Source organism: Colossoma macropomum, unplaced genomic scaffold (assembly GCF_904425465.1).
Source record: "Colossoma macropomum unplaced genomic scaffold, Colossoma_macropomum, whole genome shotgun sequence".
Classification (NCBI taxonomy): domain Eukaryota; kingdom Metazoa; phylum Chordata; class Actinopteri; order Characiformes; family Serrasalmidae; genus Colossoma; species Colossoma macropomum.
In genome coordinates, this window is record NW_023494790.1 from 4413160 (window position 1) to 4436556 (window position 23397).

The 23397-nt window shown below is 41.7% G+C and overlaps 1 protein-coding gene across 1 annotated transcript in view; it reads left to right on the plus strand.

Annotated features, from left to right (window-relative positions):
* sdk2b (sidekick cell adhesion molecule 2b) overlaps positions 1–23397 on the plus strand; it is a 476580-nt gene that overhangs the window by 410938 nt on the left and 42245 nt on the right. The window contains exons 18-29 of the mRNA XM_036571933.1: positions 3678–3793; positions 4699–4894; positions 6495–6593; positions 7092–7283; positions 9520–9641; positions 11852–11961; positions 13288–13438; positions 13586–13823; positions 15856–15971; positions 17596–17785; positions 18855–18953; positions 21750–21944. Of these exons, the coding sequence (XP_036427826.1) occupies positions 3678–3793; positions 4699–4894; positions 6495–6593; positions 7092–7283; positions 9520–9641; positions 11852–11961; positions 13288–13438; positions 13586–13823; positions 15856–15971; positions 17596–17785; positions 18855–18953; positions 21750–21944 (1824 nt within the window). The remainder of the gene's footprint in view (positions 1–3677; positions 3794–4698; positions 4895–6494; positions 6594–7091; positions 7284–9519; positions 9642–11851; positions 11962–13287; positions 13439–13585; positions 13824–15855; positions 15972–17595; positions 17786–18854; positions 18954–21749; positions 21945–23397) is intronic.

The window sequence follows — 23397 nt, forward strand, 5'->3', positions numbered from 1 at the left end:
CAACAGCTTTTCTGTTTTTAAGTAAGTATAACAATAATGAAATATTTTTGTTTGGCTTTCGGAAACATCTCAGCTCAGAGTCAGCTCTGGCCGGTCAGGGATTTTCTGGTTGCTTCAAATTGCAGAAAGGTCTCTCTTCTGGTACTGCTGTATGTGAGTGCAGCTTTTGACTTGACCATTATATTTTACTGGAAAGTCTTGAAAACAGGGCGGCACGGTGGCGCAGTGGGTAGCGCTGTTGCCTCACAGCGAGAATGGCCTGGGTTCGATTCCCAGCCGGGCAACCGGGGTCCTTTCTGTGTGGAGTTTGCCTGTTCTCCCCGTGTCTGCGTGGGTTTCCTCCGGGTACTCCGGTTTCCTCCCACAGTCCAAAAACATGCAGTCAGGCTGATTGGACATGCTGAACTGCCCCTAGGTGTGAATGTGAATGTGTATGTCTGTCTGTCTGCCCTGCGATGGACTGGCGACCTGTCCAGGGTGTATCCTGCCTTCCGCCCAATGACAGCTGGGATAGGCTCCAGCACCCCACTGCGACCCAGAAGGATAAGCGGTTTAGATGATGTATGTATGTCTTGAAAACAAGATTGGTTTAGGCCAGGGATTGTCAGTTGGCAGACCAAGCAAAGTATTTAAGCAAATAAAAACCCAAGCACTGGAAAAAAATTCTGTAGCAAAGCCAGTCAATGTGGATAAAAAAATAGGTTGTAGTGAACCAGCACAGTTCCTGTAGCAGTGCTGTGTTCTTTATGTAAATTACTCATCAGAACAGAGACACAGTTTTGTAGATTTTCAATTTAATTTACTATATCTGGTCTGAGTAGTGAAACAACTTGGCTTGGCTTGTTAAAAAAAAAAAGGAAACCCGGCGATGAAATGAACGAACAGAGAACCATTTCAAGTTTAAAACTGATGTGTCTCACTATGTTCAGTGTGTGGTGCTGGTTAGACGTGTTAACGTGCAGCATCAGAGCCACTGCGCAACAAATTATTGAACGTGAACAAGCTGACAAAATTCTGTTCTAAGGACAAATATGAGACCTGGAAGATCCACCAGAGTGCTCATCAGTTTCCTGACAGCGCAAAAGCATAAAATGATCATTAAGAATTTTTATCTCATTCAATATTATTTAAATTTATTCCATTTTTTTACCGAATGGTCAGACAGACACTTTTCAAACAGAGCTTTTTTTTAAACAAAACTGATTTGATCAAAATACAACGGTTTATTAAAATACATGTATATATTTGATATTTATTTGTATTTTGTATTATAAGTTGCCTGGATAAATCATTAATGTTTATGCATTTTAAAGTAACCACCGTCGCCTTTTGCTCATGTTAGGCCTCTTTTCCTCTGCAAAGGTGAACGGTTGTGAGCACGGAGACGAACCATTCCAGTGTCTTTTCCACACGGACATGGTTTGACACGGAGAGGCTAAAAACTGGGCTTCAGCTTTTTTCAGCTCTCTTAGCGAATCGTGTTAAGGGCCACTGAACCATTCCATGAGATGATGTAGCTACGTTTATGTCAGTATTGGACCGTCACATCCTGCTGCATTGTTTCAAACCAAATAACAATCAAATAAGTTCAGTTCGCTCAAATGGACTCCAAACAAATGAAAGCAGTGCACAGTTTTAAACTCCCTTTCAATAAACATTAAAGCTTCAATCTAACACCAGTTTCTAGCTAACCAGGAGAGAGTAGCTGGTTAGCGTTAGCTTAGCTAGCATGCTGATCGCTCTGCTCACCACTGAACAGGTTCGATTCTGACTAACAAAAACTTTAATGACACAAGTTTAAATGATAAAGGCTCAAATCTGAGAGAGCAAAGTCAAGCGGCTGGCATTGGAAATTGGTTTTGGAGTGACAGACGGAATCAAACCTGTTCTGTGGTGGGAGCTCTGTGTGTGTAGCCATAAAGCTAGTAACCTGTTAGCTGTTAGACACTCATTTGTGTGGTTTTCTTCAGTATTTCTTGCTTATAATGTAGCAGCATAACCATAATCGGTCTCACAGCCCTGAGAAACATTTGGCTTGACAGTGGAAAAGAGTTCTTAGTTTATTTATCTGCAGCTTGGTAAGCAAGAAATTTGCTGTAAGTGGACCTTTGCAAATTTTAGTTGAATAGCCCTGATTTAGACTGACAAGTCATTGCCTGGTTTAGGTCTTACTAGACAGAATGCTTCCAGTTTGTCAGTGTTAATGGAAGAATGGAATGAGGTGTCCCACAAGGCACTATTTTAGGGCCCTTGCTGTTCTCCTTTTATTTAAAGCCCCTAAACACAACACTTGTGGGTGGTACTCAGTTATAAGTGTCAGCTTAGCCAGATTCGGTGATGTAGTTGCACATAATGGACAAAACATAAACGCCTGGTTGACCAGGAACTTGCTAAACCATTATAAAACTAAACTGTTGAAGTAGTGCTACAATATTTATGCTATTTAAGATGGTTTCTGCTGTTTACTTGAGTTTAAGAGGTGTGGCCACTGAGACCTTACAACCATATCAGTCAGTAAAGCACTGTTTAACTAAAACTGTCGGAGTGTAACATTAAAATATAAAATATAAATATGAAATTAGATTGGCCAAGTAAGGTGGAAGTTTGTAAATTAGGTTTTTTAATGAAGTTTTTGTGTAAGTGGGTTTAAGTGGGTTCACCCTTTTAGTGCTGACTCCTGCTTTTTAAAGGCAGTTTGTGTTTATATGAAGGTCAGATATAAAAAACAAAGGTACAGGTCACAGGTTCAGCTGGAGAAGCTTTTCCACTCTGTGGCTCAATTTAAGTGTTCATTTTCTCACCGTCCAGCCAGACAGAAACCAAACGCTGATGCTGTTGGGGTGGGGTGGGGGGGGGGTGCTCGGGGTGGGTATGGTGTATTTAATTGTCCTTCAGAGCCTCCTACTGATTCCCCATCTGCAGATATAACAGCCCCCACTGCCTAAAACCCCCTACTGATTAAATGCCCTGTTGACTAACTGCCCCTGCTGATTAATTACCCCCGCTAGCCATCAGCCCCCTGGTTCTGTCCTTCAGAGTGAACTGTAAGGACAAGGAACAGAAGAGTAAACATTTCCAAACCAAGACACAGAGAAAGAAGCTTGGGGTTTTATCGTTTATCCTGAAGAAAACCAGAAAATTAAAATATCAATGATAATTAGATGATTGGATTTAACAAGCGTGGACTTCTGGAAAGGACCTGATGCAGATAAATGCTTCTTAAATATCCACTTTCACTCTGTTTTCCTGCGATACAGTGAGTTTCAGTTATTTTTTAATATAAGTTTAAGTTCTTTAAATCTGCTAAGACAAATTGTGTAGTTGCTTCATAACTACTGTTGTAAAAAAATCCCATTCAACTTAATGAGACTCCGTAGAACACGACTCATTTTATATCGAAATATATTGCAATAATGAATTATTAAATCAGAAAATCTAAAATGATGATCCTAACATTGTAACTTTTATTAAACATACAAAGCAAATGTCATTAGGAATGAATAACATGCTCTAAATGTAGGTGTTGTGAGATAAACTGAGTCTGTTCTACAGTTTCTCATTAGGTTGAATGAATAACTCTCTCTCTCTCTCTCTCTCTCTCTCTCTCTCTCTCTCTCTCTCTTTCTCTCTCTCTCTCTCTCTCTCTCTCTCTCTCTCTCTCTCTCTCCCTCCCTCAGTTCCCACCGTTGCCCCAGGAAATGTTCAGGCTGAAGCTGTGAACTCCACCAGCATCCGCTTCACCTGGACTGCTCCCAACCCTCAGTTCATCAACGGCATCAACCAGGGATACAAGGTGAGTAACTGTCACATCTGTCCAGCATGGCAGTGAGCACCCTTCCACACCACAAACAGGTGCATGTGTGTGTTTAGAGGACATTACCTGCTAAATCTAATTGAAATTAAGTCTTGCTAAGTAAATATTTATGTATTAATCAATAGATTTTTTACTAATCGTAAAGTCAGTATTTACATATATGCGTTTGGTCGATGCTCCTATCCACAGCAACAGTTACCGTACAATTTTGGTTCATGTTTATAGCTCATAGTAAGTCATGCTGTCTCCTAAACCAGTGTTTCTCAGCCCTGGTCATGGAGGCCTGCTTTAACACGCCCACTTTAACTCAGTAATGGGTTGTGAATGAGCTGAATAGTTGGATCAGGTGTTTTGGGAGCAGGAGAACAGTACAAAGTGCCCTCCAGGACCAGGGTTGAGAAACACTGTCCTAACCACATTTACAAGCCAGACCTGGATGCAGTATGAGCAGGTTGAGAGACGTTTTGGGGAAAAGATTTGGGAGACTATTGACTTCTAGTGTTTGTCAGCAATGTTTGGACTCCAAAACATGTCTCAGCTGATCTACTGTATCTGGGTTAAGTGGACCATCAGATAAATTCGATTTTTTGCTAAAATATCTCTTTAATCCTGAAAATTTAATCCAAAAAATTGATTATGTTTGTGTTCCTGATTCTACTCTTTGGACTGGGGGAGGAGCCTTTTGTCATCCATTGCCAAAATTTATGAGTCATCTACAGATGTTTGTCCTCACTGGAAGGTCTGGCTTTGAGAGACAGCTGCTTTTCCACAGGGTTTAATCTCTGCTCGCTGCTGCCCCCTGGTGGATGCTGAGGGATGTCTTCAACACCACTGTCTTCTGTTCTGGGACTGTAACTGTGTGTGTGTGTGTATGTGTCCCTCAGCTGCTGGCATGGGAGCCGGGTCAGGAGGAGGAGGTTACCATGGTAACGGTCCGCCCGAATTTCCAGGACAGTGTTCACGTGGGCTACATCAGTGGGCTGAAGAAGTTCACCCAGTACTACACCTCAGTGCTGTGCTTCACTACACCAGGAGACGGACCACGCAGCCCCCCTAAGAGGATACATACACACGAAGACAGTGAGAACACACACACACACACACACACACACACACACACACACACACACACTCATTTATCTTACATTACTAGTGAGGACCTCCATTGATATTTATTGATTTTTGTTTTTACTGTAGCATAGTAATACTACACCTAAACCTAAACTTACTTTTAACCTCAGCATCCAAACCTAAACCTAACCTTAACCTCAGCATCCAAACCTAAACCTAAACTTAACCTCAGCATCCAAACCTAAACCTAACCTTAACCTCAGCATCCAAACCTAAACCTAACCTTAACCTCAGCATCCAAACCTAAACTTAACCTCAATATCCGAACCTAAACTTAACCTCAGTATCCAAACCTAAACCTAAACTTAATCTCAATATCCAAACCTAAACTTAAACTTAACTTCAATATCCAAACCTAAACCTAAGCTTAACCTCAGCATCCAACCTCAGTATCCAAACTTAAACCTAAACTTAACCTCAGTATCCAAACTTAAACCTAAACTTAACCTCAATATCCAAACCTAAACCTAAACTTAACCTCAGCATCCAACCTCAGTATCCAAACTTAAACCTAACCTTAACCTCAGCATCCAAACCTAAACCTAACCTCAACATCAGCATCTACACCTAAACCAAAATAAAACAGCAGAAAGGAACTAAGATGACATACAGCAGTCGCAGGCTGAGCTGAGGTGGTTAAAGATTAGAAGTTTAAAAGTAGTAAATTCCAGTTAAAAGCAGGTTTTTTTCTAGTCCAGTAAAACTCTCAGAGATCAGTCACTACAGCGAGTCTGATAAACGCTGATGTTTACAGAAAGCATAGATGTGATATAAGACCATTAATGTAAAGAGTCATTTCTGAGTATTTCTGTTGATCCGGTCATCAGGACAGCATGCTTAAATGATGTTGATTTAAAAAAAAAAGGCTTTTTTTTGGCAGTGACAATATGATTTCATAATTTGATACATATTTTTTTCTTTCTGGTTCCTTTTTTGTGTTCTGGCATAAAAAAAGGGCCACCTTTATTCTTTAGCAGATATAGAGTGACTGTATTTAGTTTGGTTTAGTTCAGTTTAATTCAGTGTTTATTTCAATTCACTTTTATTCAGTCCAATTCAGTTCAGTTCAGTTTAATTCAGTATTTTAATTCAGTATTTTAATTCAGTTTATTTTAATTCAGTTCAGTTTAGTTTAGTTCAGCTGATTCTGGTTCATGTTTTTGATTCACTGTTCTTGTAATGTTACAAAACTTAACATGTTTTTACTGATTCTCTGATTGTGAGCACAAACAACCTACCATAGAGGAGAGAGAGAGAGAGAGAGAGAGAGAGAGAGCGAGGGACAGAGAGAGAGAGGGACAGAGAGAGGCTGTCTGTCTGTCTGAATCAAGAGAAGGAAAACAGGAAAAGAGGAAGAACTAGCGAGTTAAAACTTTATTCATGCAAACTAAAGAACATCTATAGAAAAAAATTAATAAAACTACCAGAAAATAAAGAGAGAAAGTTTTGGAGCCTCTGGAGATTAATAAACAGGAGTCTCTCTCTCTCTCTCTCTCTCTCTCTCTCTCTCTCTCTCTCTCTCTCTCTCTCTCTCTCTCTCTCTCTGTAGCTCCTGGTGCTGTGGGTCATCTGAGTTTTACTGACATCCTGGACACGTCTCTGAAAGTCAGCTGGAGAGAACCGTACGAGAAGAACGGCGTTCTCACCGGTGAGTTTACTCTCCTCCTGTTTCCTCAGTTTAGATCTGGACATTAATAACAGTTATTAATGTGGATTAATTAATGAGGATGCAGCAGGAAATAAAATGAAAGACAAATGTCTGCTGTTCAGTGATGAGTGGACGCAGTAGAGTTTCTCTGAAGGGTTGGTTGGTGTGATCAGATTACCGTCGAATCTTCTGCTGCACCATAAAAGACGAAAATGTTTGGTGCACTGATGGAACTTTAAATGCGGCCTACTAAGAGAGAAGAATGGTTAGATTAGTCGATTAATTGAATAATGAGTCAGTAGAGATAATCATTGGTTGCAGCCAATATATTTACTGAAGTAAGCTGAGTTCAGATAGCAGAGCTGCCATTTTCTTTGTTCCCACTTCTAGTAATGGCTTTTAGGTCTTAATCTCTTATTTCCGATAATTTTGATGCACTTGAATGCAGCATGACTCCATCTGAAAGTGGACCGTCTCTGATCTTTTCTGGTCATTCAGGGTATCGAATCTCATGGGAGGAGTATAACCGCACAAACACACGGGTCACTCACTACCTACCCAACGTCACCTTGGAGTACAGAGTAACGGGACTGACTGCTCTGACCACGTATACCATCGAGGTGGCAGCAATGACCTCTAAAGGCCAGGGTCAGCTGAGTTCATCTACGATATCATCAGGGGTACCACCAGGTACACTCACACTCACACACACACTCACACACACACACACACACACAGACACACACACACGCTCCAGTGGTGGTTAAGAGGTTTCAACCCAGCAGACCTGCTACTGTAACAATCTGAGATTGATGCAGATGAGATTGATGCAGATGTAGATGATGGGGGGCATCATGGAGGGCAACAACAACTTGATTCAGTCTGTAGCTGCGGATGCTCACATAGGCGGTCTAATCACATTTCACAGGACACAAAATGTGGTGTTAAAGACCCAGGAAACCTAAATCTGCGTTTTCTTTTTAATCAGGTTAATCTTGTTCTTGCAGATAAGCAGTAAACATGTACAACGTTCACCCTTTGAATAATGTTCCAATGACCAATAAATGACCGATATATTTCACCATATTTCTCACCTCTCAATGAAACTGGGCAGTCCTAATCTTGGGTGACGCTTACGTAGGCATTCCCCTGACCAATCACAAGGCTGCGTCTCTTGTATGTGTAATTTGATTCAGTTCATACAGGATAAAAAATCTGTGTGATTTCCCAAAAGTTCCACAAATAACCCAGATCGAAACATCATCAAACAGACGTTTAGGTCAGCATTTTGCGACAGAATTTTCCCGTTCCACCTTAAATGGAGCAGCAGTTGCATTCTGGCGCTTCAAGCATCAGAACTGCTGGACTATTTAAGGTGGAATGGGAAATTTAGCCAGCTAGCTACCGAGACATTAGCATGCTATTAGCGATTTTTTATGCTCGTTATAAAAAAAACGACCATAATACACTGAAACGACATTAAACTAAGACAATACGATGGTTATCATCATTTTTTAACGAAGAAAATTCTTACGTTTGTGGGTTTCTTTGGTCTCTTGTTCAGCCGTCTTACCGGTTTTGTTTTTTTCTCATATCACTGTTTGGAGTCTCTGAAAAACCTCTAGCCCTAGCCCTAACACTTCGCCCTACCCCTTTATCTCAACAAAAATTGGGACACCCTTCCCAAGAGGGGGGTGAGATGGGCCTTTATGTCTCATTTCAGTGTTGGGTGACGCCATCATGGATCTTGTCAGTAATCACTCAAATTACAGCACATCCTCAAATAATACTAATTCGGCTCCAACAGGGCTTTAAAGAGATTATCAGTGTTTTATCCAGTGCTGTGGTGAGCAGTGCATTCGTGACAGGTCAGTACTGGGAAGGGTTAATGCCTCCCTCGGGGGTCTGTCTGTGCACAAGCAACATCACTAACATCCTGTTATTTTGTATTTTGTAATAAATATAATGATCAACTGTAGCAAAATCAATAGACACATCTGTTCTTGTTTGTTTACCTCTTTTTAGTTATTGTTAGTATTTTACGCAGCTCTAATATCAGGGTTGCTCATAAAAGGACTTTACTGCAGTACATCTTATGGCCTCCAGATGGCACTGCAGCACTCCACAAGTTTCTCACCTTCACTAGAGAGAGCAGTTCTCTCTTTAACTCTCTCACTCAGAGAAACTGATCAGCGTTCAGCTCTCATAACAGACGTCAGAACCTCCAAACAATCAGTGGTTTCTGTGACAATCTTAAAAAGATGGTTCTTAAAGGGTTCTTTTGTAAAGATAATGGTTCTATAAAGAACCATTAACACTCAAAGAATGCTTTGTATGTTTAAAGGGTTCTTTGCATCAAAGATTTTGCATGGAGGATGTGCTGTGGATGATTCTATATGGAATCTTTTTGAAAAGGATTCTATATAGCACCAAAAAGGGTTCTTCTATTGTTACAAGCTTGACATTGCACCAATAGCAGAACGCTTTTTGGTGCTATATAGAACCCTTTTAAAAAAAATCATCTACAGCACATCCTCCATCAGTCTGAAGAACCTTTTTACCATGCAAAGAACCATTTAATTATGCAAATGTTTGAGTGTTCATGGTTCTGTAGAGAACCACTGTCTTTAGCCATCTTTTTAAGAGTGTAGAATTAAGTCAGTAACTGATATAATAAGAATATAATAAGTTAAATACAAAGGGAAACAATAAACACTAATATGCTTCTCATAAATGTCAGTAAATTAAAAAGAAAAACAAAGATACAGTAAAATGTAACAAAATTAGTAAAGTAATTATAATTATAATGAGTGGTGTCACATTTCATTTTAATGTTCAGTAGAACAGTGTTAGTAAAATGACTATAGCTACCATAACTATAGCATTATGTATAAATCATAATCGTGTTCTGTTTGCTTCTCTGTAGAGCTCCCCGGACCCCCGACTAATTTAGCGATCTCCAACATCGGCCCCCGCTCCGTCACGCTGCAGTTTAAACCCGGATACGACGGAAAAACCTCCATATCACGCTGGCAGGTGGAGGCACAGGTCAGTCTCACTCAGACTACATTATTTAAAATTTTACTACACTCTCAGAAATAAAGGTACTAAACTGTCACTGGGTCAGTTCCCCTGTGGTCACTGGGGTGGAACCCTCAAGGGTCCATCTCAGTACCTTTAGTCAGGGAACATAACTGTACCATAATCCACTGAAATGATATGTTCTAAGCTGTACTGACTCCACACACCCCGTCTCGTCTCCAGGCTTTTATTTTACTGTTCTGTTTTAAAACATTCGGTTATGAAAAGGTACAAATACGAACTTTTCACCTGGAAAAACTTATTTAAGGTTCACAATCAGACCTTAAAACCACTGTTGTACCTTTGAGGGAACATTTACATTGTTTGCACCTTGATGAACGAAAAATGTACCTGCACAGCACCTTTATTTCTAACAGTGTATGTTTTCTTAAAAATATGGTTCTTTAGTAAAGAACATGGTTCTATATAGAACCATGACCACTCAAAGAACACTGTCTATATTGCATGGTGAATGGTTCTTCAGATTGGCAGAAAAAGTGTTGTATATGGTTCCACATACCACTAAAAATGGTTCTTCTGTTGTTACAAGATTGACATGGTCACAATAGAAGAACCCTTTTTGGTGCTATATAGAACCCTTTTCAAAAAGGTTCTGTATGGAACCATATACAGCACATTCTCCTTCAATGTGAAGAATCATTTCAACATGCAAAGAACCTTTTAGGCATGCAAAGTGTTCTTTGAGTGTTCGTGGTTCTATATAGAACTGTTTTCTTTACTAAGGAGAACTTGAAGAACCATCTTTTTTAAGAGTGTTGGCTACGTTGCATTTTACAGCTTACCGTAAACGCGAGAGGAGCAAAAAAATTAGCCAACAAAAATTAGACGTGAAGGTGGAAGAAACAGCCAACAGGAAAAATGTCCTTCTTGGAAAACACGATAATTGAGAGAAGTGTGAGGCTGTTGGAAGGTTAAGAACACATCTAAGAACATAAAGTTTTTAAAAGTACCACTTATTCTTAAAATTTTTACCCAATTTTCTCCCCAATTTAGTCGTCTCCAATTCCACCCACTAGTTAGGACTCCCCCAGTCACATGATACCATCAGCGCTAGGAGGGCGAAGGCTAACACAGGCTTCCTCCGAGACCTGTGAAGCGCCACCGCTTCTTTACGAACTGCCGCTCACGCAACGTCATTGGACAGCTGAACACACTCGGAGGAGAACACTAACCACCAGATCTGTTACGCCAGCTAACGGACGCCTGCGCTGACTAGCATCGCGCTGAGTGATGGGGGGAGCGAGAGAGAGCGAGGCCAATTGTGCTCTCTAGGACTCCTGGCCACGGATGGCTGTAGCATCACCAGAGATCGAACTCACAATCTCCTGATGACTCCTGATGCCAATGCCTAGACTGTTGTGCCACTCAGGAGCCCTTAAAATCATTCTTAAAAAAGGTTCTATATAGCGTTTAGAAAAGAATAAGGGAATCCTTAAAAAATTATCTAAAGAATAACATTTTTTCGTAACTTTTTTCTTAAGAATGAAATTCAGAAAAAACACACATTTAAGAAGAATTTCTTCTTTAAGACACTTTCGTGAATCCGGCCCCTGATTTCTACCCTGTCAGATCAGAGTCATATACCTGGTTGGTGTTGCTGCAGTGATCTATTGAGCCTGGACCTGGTAGCGTTAATGGTGACGTTGTGTGAGAAGGAAATTCCACAGACGATGTCCTGGCAGTTGTCAGTGATGCTCTGAGAGATAAACATTTTGAGAATCTTCCTGTTTTACAAGAAATGAGACGGTTCCTGGTGTTGACTCGCTCAACTGGTGGTGAAGCTCAGTCTGATAACAGATCCTGCTGGAGCTTTCGTTTCTCTCTCTCCAACTCCGGCTCAAAGCGTTCCTCTTCTCCAAGTACCCTCACTCCTCTTCCCTCTGCTGGTGGTCCACCGTACTTCTTCTCTGACTTATTATGTGTACTTGATTTTGTCCCTTGGTTTCCTGGCAGGGGCACCTGTAGTCTGCTGGTTCTGGAGCACACTCTAAATTAACATGGTGAATAAAGCAGAAAAGTGAACTGGCTGAGGGTCCCTGAGCGCTGAATTGGGATCCGCTTTATTAGGATATGAAACATAATGCTGATCCCAGATCAGCCCTGTTACTGCAGTGAGACTGATACATGTGACCACTGATCCTGTATTCTGTTCTCAGATCAGTGTAGTGGGAGACAATGAGGACTGGGTGATGGTTCACCAGCTGGCTAATGAACCTGATGCCCGCTCTCTGGAAGTACCAGCTCTAAACCCATACACCTTCTACAGGTACCACACCTTTACTACAGCCCCTATACCATTTACAGGTACCACACCTTTACTACAGCCCCTACACCATTTACAGGTACCACACCTTTACTACAGCCCCTACACCATTTACAGGTACCACACCTTTACTACAGCCCCTACATCATCTACAGGCACCACACCTTTACTACAGCCCCTATACCATCTACAGGTACACCACCATTACTACAACCCCTGCACCATCTACAGGTACCACACCTTTACTACAGCCCCTATACCATTTACAGGTACCACACCTTTACTACAGCCCCTACACCATTTACAGGTACCACACCTTTACTACAGCCCCTACATCATCTACAGGCACCACACCTTTACTACAGCCCCTACACCATCTACAGGTACACCACCATTACTACAACCCCTGCACCATCTACAGGTACCACACCTTTACTACAGCCCCTACACCATCTACAGGTACACCACCATTACTACAGCCCCTACACCATCTACAGGTACACCACCTTTACTACAACCCCTGCACCATCTACAGGTACCACACCTTTACTATAGCCCCTACGCCATCTACAGGCACCACACCTTTACTACAACCCCTACCCCCTCTACAGGTACACCACCATTACTACAACCCCTGCACCATCTATAGGTACCACACGTTTACTACAGCCCCTACACCATCTACAGGTACACCACCATTACTCCAACCCCTGCACCATTTACAGGTACCACACCTTTACTACAACCCCTGCACCATCTATAGGTACCACACCTTTACTACAGCCCCTACATCATCTACAGGTACCACACCTTTACTACAACCCCTGCACCATCTACAGGTACCACACATTTACTACAGCCCCTACACCATCTACAGGTACCACACCTTTACCACAACCCCTACACCATCTACAGGTACACCACTTTTACTACAACCCATGCACCATCTACAGGTGCCACACCTTTACTACAGCCCCTACATCATCTACAGGTACCACACTTTTACTACAACCCCTACCCCCTCTACAGGTACACCACCATTACTACAACCCCTGCACCATCTACAGGTACCACACCTTTACTGCAGCCCCTACACCATCTACAGGTACACCACCATTACTACAACCTCTACACCATCTACAGGTACACCACCTTTACTACAACCCCTGCACCATCTACAGGTGCCACACCTTTAGTACAACCCCTGCATCATCTACAGCTACTTCTGTCCACCTGCTCATTAGTGGTCCGCCTATTATAAACAGAGATGCACAAAAAGTTTAATTTGAGTCTTCTCCTGCTGGTTAATGACTGCAATGTCACTTTCAGGTTTCGTATGCGCCAGGTGAACATTGTGGGCACCAGCCCTCCTAGCCAACCATCTAGAAAGATCCAAACCCTGCAGGCCCCACCTGACATGGCACCAGTCAATGTGACACTGCGGACAGCCAGTGAGACCAGCCTGTGGCTCCGATGGGTGGTATGGCTTACCATCTTGATATTTTATTATTATGTGCCTGTGTGTTCTCAGTTTAAGTCTGTATAAAATACAAAAAACAAAGGAGCTTATTTTGGCATATTATACCTACTCACCCCTCTTACTGTGTATCTCCCGGTGTGTGTCCAGCCCCTGCCGGAGTGGGAGTATAATGGTAATCCAGAGTCAGTTGGCTACAGGGTTCAGTACAGCCGGACCAGCCCCCAGGCCAAAGCTCTAATCCACCTGATCCCTGATCGGCTGGAACGGGAGTTCACAATAGAGGACTTAGAGGAATGGACCGAGTATGAGGTTAAAGTTCAGGCTGTAAATGGCATCGGAGCCGGACCGTGGAGCCAGCCTGTGCGAGGACGCACCAGGGAGTCGGGTAAAATTTGATTTATTTGCTTTTTAACTTTTCATTCGGTCTCTGTGTCAGGTCCTTATATTTGGTTAGTATCAGCTGAACAAAGAGTGTGTGTTATCACAGTGGGGTAACAGGGGTAGGAGTTGGATACAGGAAGTACCTATTGGTAAGAGGTGGGTAACAGGAGTAACTATGGGAAGGAGTTGGTAACAGGGCTTCTTAGGGGTAGGAGTGGGGTAAGAGTTGGATAACACGCAGGAGGTGGGTAACTGGAGTACCTATAGTTTGGAGATGGGTAACCTATGGGTAGTAGATGGGGAACTGGAGTACCTATGGGTAAGAAATGGGTTACTAGAGTACAAATGGGTAATAGATGGGTACTTGGAGTACCTATGGGTAGTAGATGGGGAACTGAAGAACATATGGTTAAGAGAGGGGTAACTGGAGTATCTATGGGTAGTAGATGGGTACTTGGAGTACCTATGGGTAAGAGATGGGTAACTGGAGTACCTATGGGTAGTATATGGATTACCCTAACCCTAACCCTATGGGTAGAAGATGGGGAGCTGGAATACCTATGGGTGGGAGTGGAGTAATGGGGTAGAAGCAGGCTAAGAGTTGGGCAACATGCATAGGAGAGAGATTACAGGGTTAGGAGTGGCGTAACAGGGGTAGTAGTGAAGAAACTGGATATGAGTAGAGTAACCAGAGTACCAATGGGTAGGAGTTGGCTACCAGGTGTGACTAAGAGTAGGAGTTGGGTAACGGGTGTATCTATGGGTAGGAGTAGAGTAACCGGAATTCCTAGGGGTAGAAGTGGGATAATGGGGTTGAAAACAGGGTAAGAGTTGGGTAACATGCGTAGTAGTGGGGAAACCCACGAGCTATGGGTAGAAGTGGGGAAACAGGTGTTGGAGTGAGGTAACAGGGTAAAAGTGGTGTAATAGGCATTGGTGTGAGCTCACAGAGTACGACAGCAGTGGAGTAACAGGGAGGTAACCTAGGGCGGAGGGGGGTAACAAGGGTACATGGTGTAACATGGGAAGGTGGGGTAATAGGCATTGGAATAAGATAACATGTAGGGATAAGGTAAGAGTAGAATTACAGGTATGAGTCAGGTAATGGGTTAGTAGTCAATTAACAGGTAGGAATGGGGTGACCTGGGTTTGAGTTGAATAACAGGGGTAGAAGAGAGGTAAGAGTGGGTAACATGGGGAGGACTGGGGTGACAGGTAGGAATGGGGTGACTTGGATAGGAGAGTGGTAACATAGTAAAAAGGAAGCAAAAGTGGGTTACTGGGGTGGGAGTGAAGTAACCATGAGATAATGGGGGTGGTGTGGGGCAACGAGTAGGACCGCAGTAACAGTGGGGTGATGGGTAAAAGCAAAGTAGGACAGGGCAGGGTAGCGGGCAGACAGAGGAGTAACAGGAGTGGAGTGCGAGTCTGTGACAGGGTCAGGAGTGGGGTATTTAATGAAAAGTTATTGTAATATTTACAGGCTTGTTTTGCAAAAAGAAACATCTTTTACATTTTTTTAATTTAAAAATTTTAAGTCCGGACTCAAACCTGTCATTACAGAAGGTCTCAGTATTCATTTAATTATGTTTGGAGAATTATGTAAATGGAATATATATAAATATATATGTGTTATATAATGTGTATATATAGTGTTAAATAATGCGTGTATCTTTAGCTCATATCCTGTCTGTGTGTCTGTGGTACGTCCTGTGTTTAATGAGTTTGGAGAACTTCAGTGGAGTTTAGTGGGGAGTAAAATCTTTTATTCTCTCTCATCGCTCTCTCCATACGGATTCTGTCTAACGTTCCAGATTTCTGGAGAGACGTCATTAGGAACGGACCAGTGTGTGTGTGTGTGTGTGTGTGTGTGTGTGTGAGGAAATTAAGAACACATGGAGTGTGTGTAGAGAACTCCAGCATTTTTCATTTAGCCGAGCAAATCCCACACACACATTAAAGCCTCTCTCTCTCTCTCTCTCTCTCTCTCTCTCTCTCTCTCTCTCTCTCTCTCTCCCCCTCTCTCCCCCCTTCAGTTCCCTCTTGTGGACCCACTAATGTCTCAGCCTTTGCTACGACCTCCAGCAGTATCCTGGTGCGCTGGTTTGAGGTTCCGGAGCCAGACAGAAATGGCCTCATCCTCGGCTATAAGGTCAGCCATGCTGGAGAAAGTGTGTTATGATATCACAGAAATGGAAAATAAAGGCTTATGAGAAACGTAATAAAGATATTCATGAATTGTATTAATAACATATTGATACAGCGCATTTTATTCAAGCAGAATTTCATAATGAAAAAAAAACAGTGATCTTAAAATGGAGTGGCTGAGTGTGTTAGCAGAGTTAGTAAACAAACATGCAAATAAACACAAAATTGATAAATGTACAGTAGGGGTGCAACGATTATTCGACTTAGTCGACTAAAATCGACGACCAAATTAGTTGGCAACTAATTTAGTAGTCGATTAGTTGGTGACGTCATTACGCGTCTTTCTCGTGCTCACTAGAAACGTTACCGCTTACTGGAGACTTAACAACAGCGCGATGGCAGCCTCAAGAACAAAATGGTAAAAAGTGTAGAGCATTTCACGCTAAACTCCGAAAAAAGCAGTCAGTTGTGCTGTTTGAAAAGCTGACCTTAGCTGGAATGGGAGCCCATCCTCCATGTTGGAGCATCTGAAGAGGAAACTCGTTGGCGCAGTGGGTGAAGAAGATACAGTTCGGTAAGATACGCCGCGTCCCAAACCGCATACTAGCTCACTAAATAGTGTGTAAAAATAGCACATATATACAGAGGTGTGTGGTTTGGGACGCAGCGATAGTTGTGCTAGTGAGCTACCTAGATAATGTTCATGTTAAATTCCGTCCTACTTCATGTTCTGAGCTGAACTGTAACGTTTTCTATTCGGACATGCTGTTCTCTGGTATCGTTAATGGAGTTGGAACAGAGAGGCAAGTAACTGTTATTCACAGCGACCCTGTTCACGTTCCAGATAACACAGGGCAGCTGGACGAAGGGTAACCGCTGAAATGAAGCGTTTACACAAAATCGCTCAAATTTAACTGTTCATAGAGAGGTTTGCCACAAACATTCGCCACTTTCACGTCCGACTCTCACAGGAACATGGAGAGTTGCTGACTTTACTCCATTTCAATAAAGACTTGTGATTGCAGAATTTAGTTGCAACAAAGTGTAGACAGACAGCAGAACGCACAGATCACAGACTGCACTGTTTAAGGTAAATATTTAAATTTAGATGTATTTTTTATTTACTTGATTAAAGGAAAATTTTTGTTATATTTTATTGCTGTTACTTTGCACATCCTTGGTTATAAATTTTGACAGGAAAAATATATTGGAGTTTTATTTATTTATCTTTTGTATTAGCAGGAAAGTTCATTAAAACAGTGAATTCTTCAATATTATTCATCTTTATTGTCTTCATTGTTAGTTAGCAAATGCATAAAACAACTTCAAGCTAAACCTAAAAGCTAATAGCTACATAAAAATTATTTGGAAATGTAGTGATTCATAATCCGAATAATTGATTATTTGTTTCAGTAATCGATAGATTATTCGACTATGAAATTAGTCGTTTGTTGCAGCCCTAATGTACAGCGCAGTGTTTCATCTATGTAGATTTTTTTATAAAGCTGATTTGATCATGATCAGATGGAATATTTTGTCTTTGGATTTAGACACATATCAGATAAGCCAAATCGTTTCTCTCTCTGTGTATCTCTCTCTCTCTCTCTCTCTCTCTCTCTCTCTGTCAGGTGGTGTATAAGGAGAAGGATTCAGACTCTTCTCTACAGTTTTGGACAGTGGAGGGAAACTCCACCCACAGCGTTCAGCTGACCGGTTTGGGGAAGTACGTTCTGTATGAGATCCAGGTTCTGGCCTTCACGCGCATTGGAGATGGGCGGCCCAGCTCCCCTCCCATCCTCGAGCGCACCCTCGACGATGGTAGGCACAGCAACCGTGCCAGCATCACCAACATCATGCCTGTACAGCAAACCCCTGATATATTATAACACTGTACTGCAGTAGGTTTCAGTACAGTAATCAGCATAGGGAGGGTTTTTGGTCTTAATATTTTTGTACTGCACTGCACTACTTTAAAATACTTTACTAAAATACTTTGATACATTTCACTGCAATGCTTTACAATAAGTTACTGAAATGCTTTGATACACTGCAGTACTTTACAATGCTTTACTAAAATACTGTGATACACTTCACTGCAATGCTTTACAATAAGTTACTGAAATACTTTGATACACTCCACTGCAATGCTTTACTATACTTTACTGAAATACTCAGCTGCACTCCACTGCAATGCTTTACTATACTTTACTGAAATACTCGGCTACACTCCACTGCAATGCTTTACTATACTTTACTGAAATACTCGGCTGCACTCCACTGCAATGCTTTACTATACTTTACTGAAATACTCGGCTGCACTCCACTGCAATGCTTTACTATACTTTACTGAAATACTCGGCTGCACTCCGCTGCAATGCTTTATAATACTTTATAGTACTTCCCAATACTTTGTGATATTTTAAAATGCTGTGCTACTGTATTTTACTGCAATACTGTCTCCCTGTTCCACCAGTAGCAGTTTATAATACTGCAGTGCAATACCTTACATCACTTTACTGCAGTATTTTACAATATTGCACTGCAATACTTTACACTAATGTATTGCAGTACTTTACAATACCTTACTGTAATACTTTGCAGTTTATTACTGCAGTACTTCATTTTTCGCTGTTATACTTTACAACACTTAGCCGTAATCCTCCATGATACTTTGCTTCAGTACAATATTGTTCTGAAATATGTCACTGTTCTTTACTTTACTAAAGTGCTGTACTGCAGTTTTAAGAATGCAAACACACTGATCTCTCTGTATGTCAGTTTTCCATTATAAGGGGTTTGGGAAAATACCCAGATGGAACTTTGTAATCATTAAATATGCAGAAGAACAGCCTGAAACTCTGTATGTTTTTCTGTCTGCCTCTCGCAGTGCCTGGGCCTCCTGTTGGCATTCTGTTCCCGGAGGTCCGAACCACCTCTGTTAGACTCATCTGGCAATCTCCATCTCAGCCCAACGGCATCATTCTCGGTGAGTGTGTGTGCGTGGGAGAGTGAGAGAGTGAGAGAGCGAGAGAGGTTACATGTTTGTGCAGTGCTTTACATTTACTAAAGAAGCAACTGGTTCGGAATATTTGAATCCTAAGTGATGCCACCTCAGTTACTCACATAAATGTGCGGAGAAAACACTAATTTTTGTGTAGCTATTAATGCTCATCAATATGAAGATGATTTTGAGGTGTATACATTTATACAACAGTAGCCAAATTTACATGCAGCCTGATAATCTGTTAAAAATCCAAGTATTCCTAATAGCTCATTCGGAATAGAACGTGTCCATGTATTAGTAAGAACATGGGCATTCCCAAATTCCATCGGCCACGGGGTGGTCGAGATGATCCCTGGCCTTAGCTGTAGTGGAGGCCCCAGGTTAAGGGGATACTTAGCTTATGTTGTGGTCCCCACAAGATCCACGCTACTAGTAACTTGCAACCCGAGCAGGTTTTCTGTTTATAGAGCTGAGTCTGCCAGTCTAACACTTTCATTTGCCGCTTTGGAGTCTTGAGTTCTTTTCCCAGCAGCTGGAGCTCCCATCCTCCTCGGCCACATTTCACACTTTTTGTGAAAAGCAAACGGAAAACAGTCAAATAAATAAATAAATAAACTAAGAACGCCTGAAATAAAGTAAAACTAATGGAAAGAGATAAATTGCAGAAGTAAAACTAAAACAGGACCAAAAAACAATAATAAATTCAGTTGGGCTGCTAAACAGCGTGGTGGCGCGAGGTGATTAGCACAATATTTAAGACTCATTATTGTGGTACGTCATAGGTGATTTTGATTATTTTGTTTCTTTCTGTTCTACTTAGTGACGGTTGGTTTCTTTTCTTTTAGTATTAGCAGGTGGGTCATTCTACAGAAACGTCCACTTTTCTGTCTCTTCATAGGTGTCACCGGAGTTACCGATCCTCACTGGTGTTACACATAATAAAGGGAACACCAGAGACATTTTTAATGAACAATGCATTTTACAGAATGACTTCTACAGAGCATCAAACCACATGTTGTCAATCATGGAATATCCACTAAAATATGTAATTTAATCCATTTGTATTCTATTTTTTCGCAACTACCTAAGAATAAAGTCGGTCACACCAGTGACTTCAGCTAAAAGCTTCATATGAAATCATGAGCTAAATGCGAAAATCTCTGATAACGGAAAGACACAGTGGACTCACCATGTGCTTTTCTTCACAGATCCTCAGAAAACAGGTAAAAGGAAGTCAAGTAATGTCATCAGTGTGACTTTTATTTCAAAATAAGAGATTTTTTTTTAGCAGTAGCACCAGTGACACGACTCCTGAGGGCCACAACTTTCATTATATATTTTATAATATTTATTTGACATTTGTTTTCTTTATGTCATTTAATTTATATATTCCATAGTTATGTATAGATTATTGCAGTAAAATTGCAAAAACACGTTTTTTCGTCAAAATTCTACATAATTGATTTAAAAACCAGTATTGCTAAATTGAGGCTCAAGAAGGTGTAATTGTTAGAATAATGTATTGTTTTATTTAAAAATATAAATAAATTGTAATCCTAACATGTTTTTGAAGTGTAATATATCTGTAAACGCTAGGGACACAGAAATGGACATTTCTGTAGAATGACCCAGGTTTTGGGTAGCTGGGATAAAGTGCAGAAGTTATACTGCTCACACATTTACTTGCCGAAACATGGCAGTTTAATGTCTCTAGTCACGTTCACATGCAACCTAATAATCCGTTATTAATCAGACAAATGGCTCAACCGGAATAGGATAGTCTAATTGGCATTCCAAATGCAATTTCCATCCGATTGAACGAGGTGGGTAATCCTGTAAATAATCCGCTAAGTAGAAGTAAAGGTGTAAACGCCTGTATCCGATTACATTCCCAATCGGAAAGTTTATGTTCGTTCTGCGTGTGTGCTTTTGCGTCATAACGGACATTTAAGATGTTCAATATGGCGGGAGCAGAAACTGGTCTGCAGAGGAGATGAAGTTTATGCTTTGATCTTTAAAAGACTTAAAAATAGTCATCTGATGGTCTCAGGATGTTGCGGGACATGACGTTTTCCTCTCGCCTCTTCTTTGTTAAGTACTTGTTGAGCACATTTTCCTGATTCTGCGGTAATTTTAAAAACACAAGCACTGCTCACTGCTGCTCGTCTCACTCTGCCTGGACTCACATGATGCTGGTTGTAGTTTTGGATCAGATTACTTGTAGTGAGCATGTAAACGGAGATTTTTATCAGATTGTTGAGTAGAGTGAGATATAAACGCCTCAGTCTTAATCTATAATCAGAATCTTTGCATGTAAACACAGCCAGTTAGTCCTGCTCACACAATCTGATTGGTTGGAAAGTGTTCTGCCTGTGTTTTTATGATTAATAACAGCAAGTTCATGTTATTGAACCTGTTTTATTCCACTGACCGCTGCTTACTAAGTAACAGCAATGTTCTCTTTGGTCTAAGCTGCTGGAACTACTTTTTGGCAACGGAAACTGCAAACACTAAAAACATAGGTTTAAAACAATGTTTAGGGCTTCTGTGCTTAATTTTTTCTTTACATTCTACTTTAAAATCTACTGTGACTGACGACGCATATGATATTTACCATAACACAGTGCAGTTGGCTCAGTGAATTCCCATCGTATGAGCACAAGTCCTTACAGTCCTTATGAGAACTTCAATCTTCTATACACTTCATGTTATTGATAATATGTCTGTTAGTAATGAAAAACTGTAAACTCTATTGTTTCTGATCTGTTCTCTCTCCAGCCTATCAGATCACGTATCGGCTGAACTCCACCAACAGCAACACAGCAACGGTGGACGTGTTGAACCCGAGCGCCCGGCAGTACACGGTTACCGGGCTGAAACCGGAATCCGTCTACGTGTTCCGCATCACAGCTCAGACGCGCAAAGGCTGGGGGGAGGCGGCCGAAGCCCTGGTGGTGACCACAGAGAAGAGAGGTAACCCGCGGCAACAGCATCCACTTTATTAGAAACACACACCTTGTGCTTCCACTTACTGGCCACTTTATTAGAAACACCCAACTTGTGCTTCCACTTACTGGCCACTTTATTAGAAACACCCATCTTGTGCTTCCGCTCACTGGCCACTTTATTAGAAACACCCATCTTGTGCTTCCGCTCACTGGCCACTTTATTAGAAACACCCACCTTGTGCGTCCACTAACTGGCCACTTTATTAGGAACACCCACCTTGTGCTTCCACTCACTGGCCACTTTATTAGAAACACCAACCTTGTGCTTCCACACACTGGCCACTTTATTAGAAACACCAACCTTGTGCTTCCACTCTCTTGCCATTTCATTAGAAACACCCACCTTGTGCTTCCTCTCACTGGCCACTTTATTAGAAACACCAACCTTGTGCTTCCACTCTCTTGCCATTTCATTAGAAACACCCACCTTGTGCTTCCACTTACTGGCCACTTTATTAGAAACACACACCTTGTGCTTCCACTTACTGGCCACTTTATTAGAAACACCCAACTTGTGCTTCCACTTACTGGCCACTTTATTAGAAACACCCAACTTGTGCTTCCACTTACTGGCCACTTTATTAGAAACACCCAACTTGTGCTTCCACTTACTGGCCACTTTATTAGAAACACCCAACTTGTGCTTCCACTTACTGGCCACTTTATTAGAAACACCCATCTTGTGCTTCCACTCTCTGACCACTTTATTAGAAACACCTCCCTTGTGCTTCCACTCACTGGACACTTTATTAGGAACACCCACCTTCTGCTTCCACTCACTGGCCACTTTATTAGAAACACCCACTTTGTGGTTCCACTCACTGGCCACTTTACTAGAAACACCCACCTTGTGCTTCCACTCACTGGCCACTTTACTAGAAACACCCACCTTGTGCTTCCACTCACTGGCCACTTTATTAGAAACACCCACCTTGTGCTTCCACTAACTGGCCACTTTATTAGAAACACCCACCTTGTGCTTCCACTAACTGGCCACTTTATTAGAAACATTGAACTTGTGCTTCCACTCACTGGCCACTTTATCAGAAACACCCACTTTGTGGTTCTACTCACTGGCCACTTTATTAGAAACACCCACCTTGTGCTTCTACTAACTGGCCACTTTATTAGAAACACCCACCTTGTGCTTCTACTAACTGGCCACTTTATTAGAAACACCCACGTTGTGCTTCCATTAACTGGCCACTTTATTAGAAAGACCCACCTTGTGCTTCCACTAACTGGCCACTTTATTAGAAACACCCACCTTGTGCTTTCACTCACTGGCCACTTTATCAGAAACACCCACTTTGTGGTTCTACTCACTGGCCACTTTATTAGAAACACCCACCTTGTGCTTCCACTAACTGGCCCCTTATTAGAAACACCTACCTTGTGCTTCCACTCACTGGCCACCT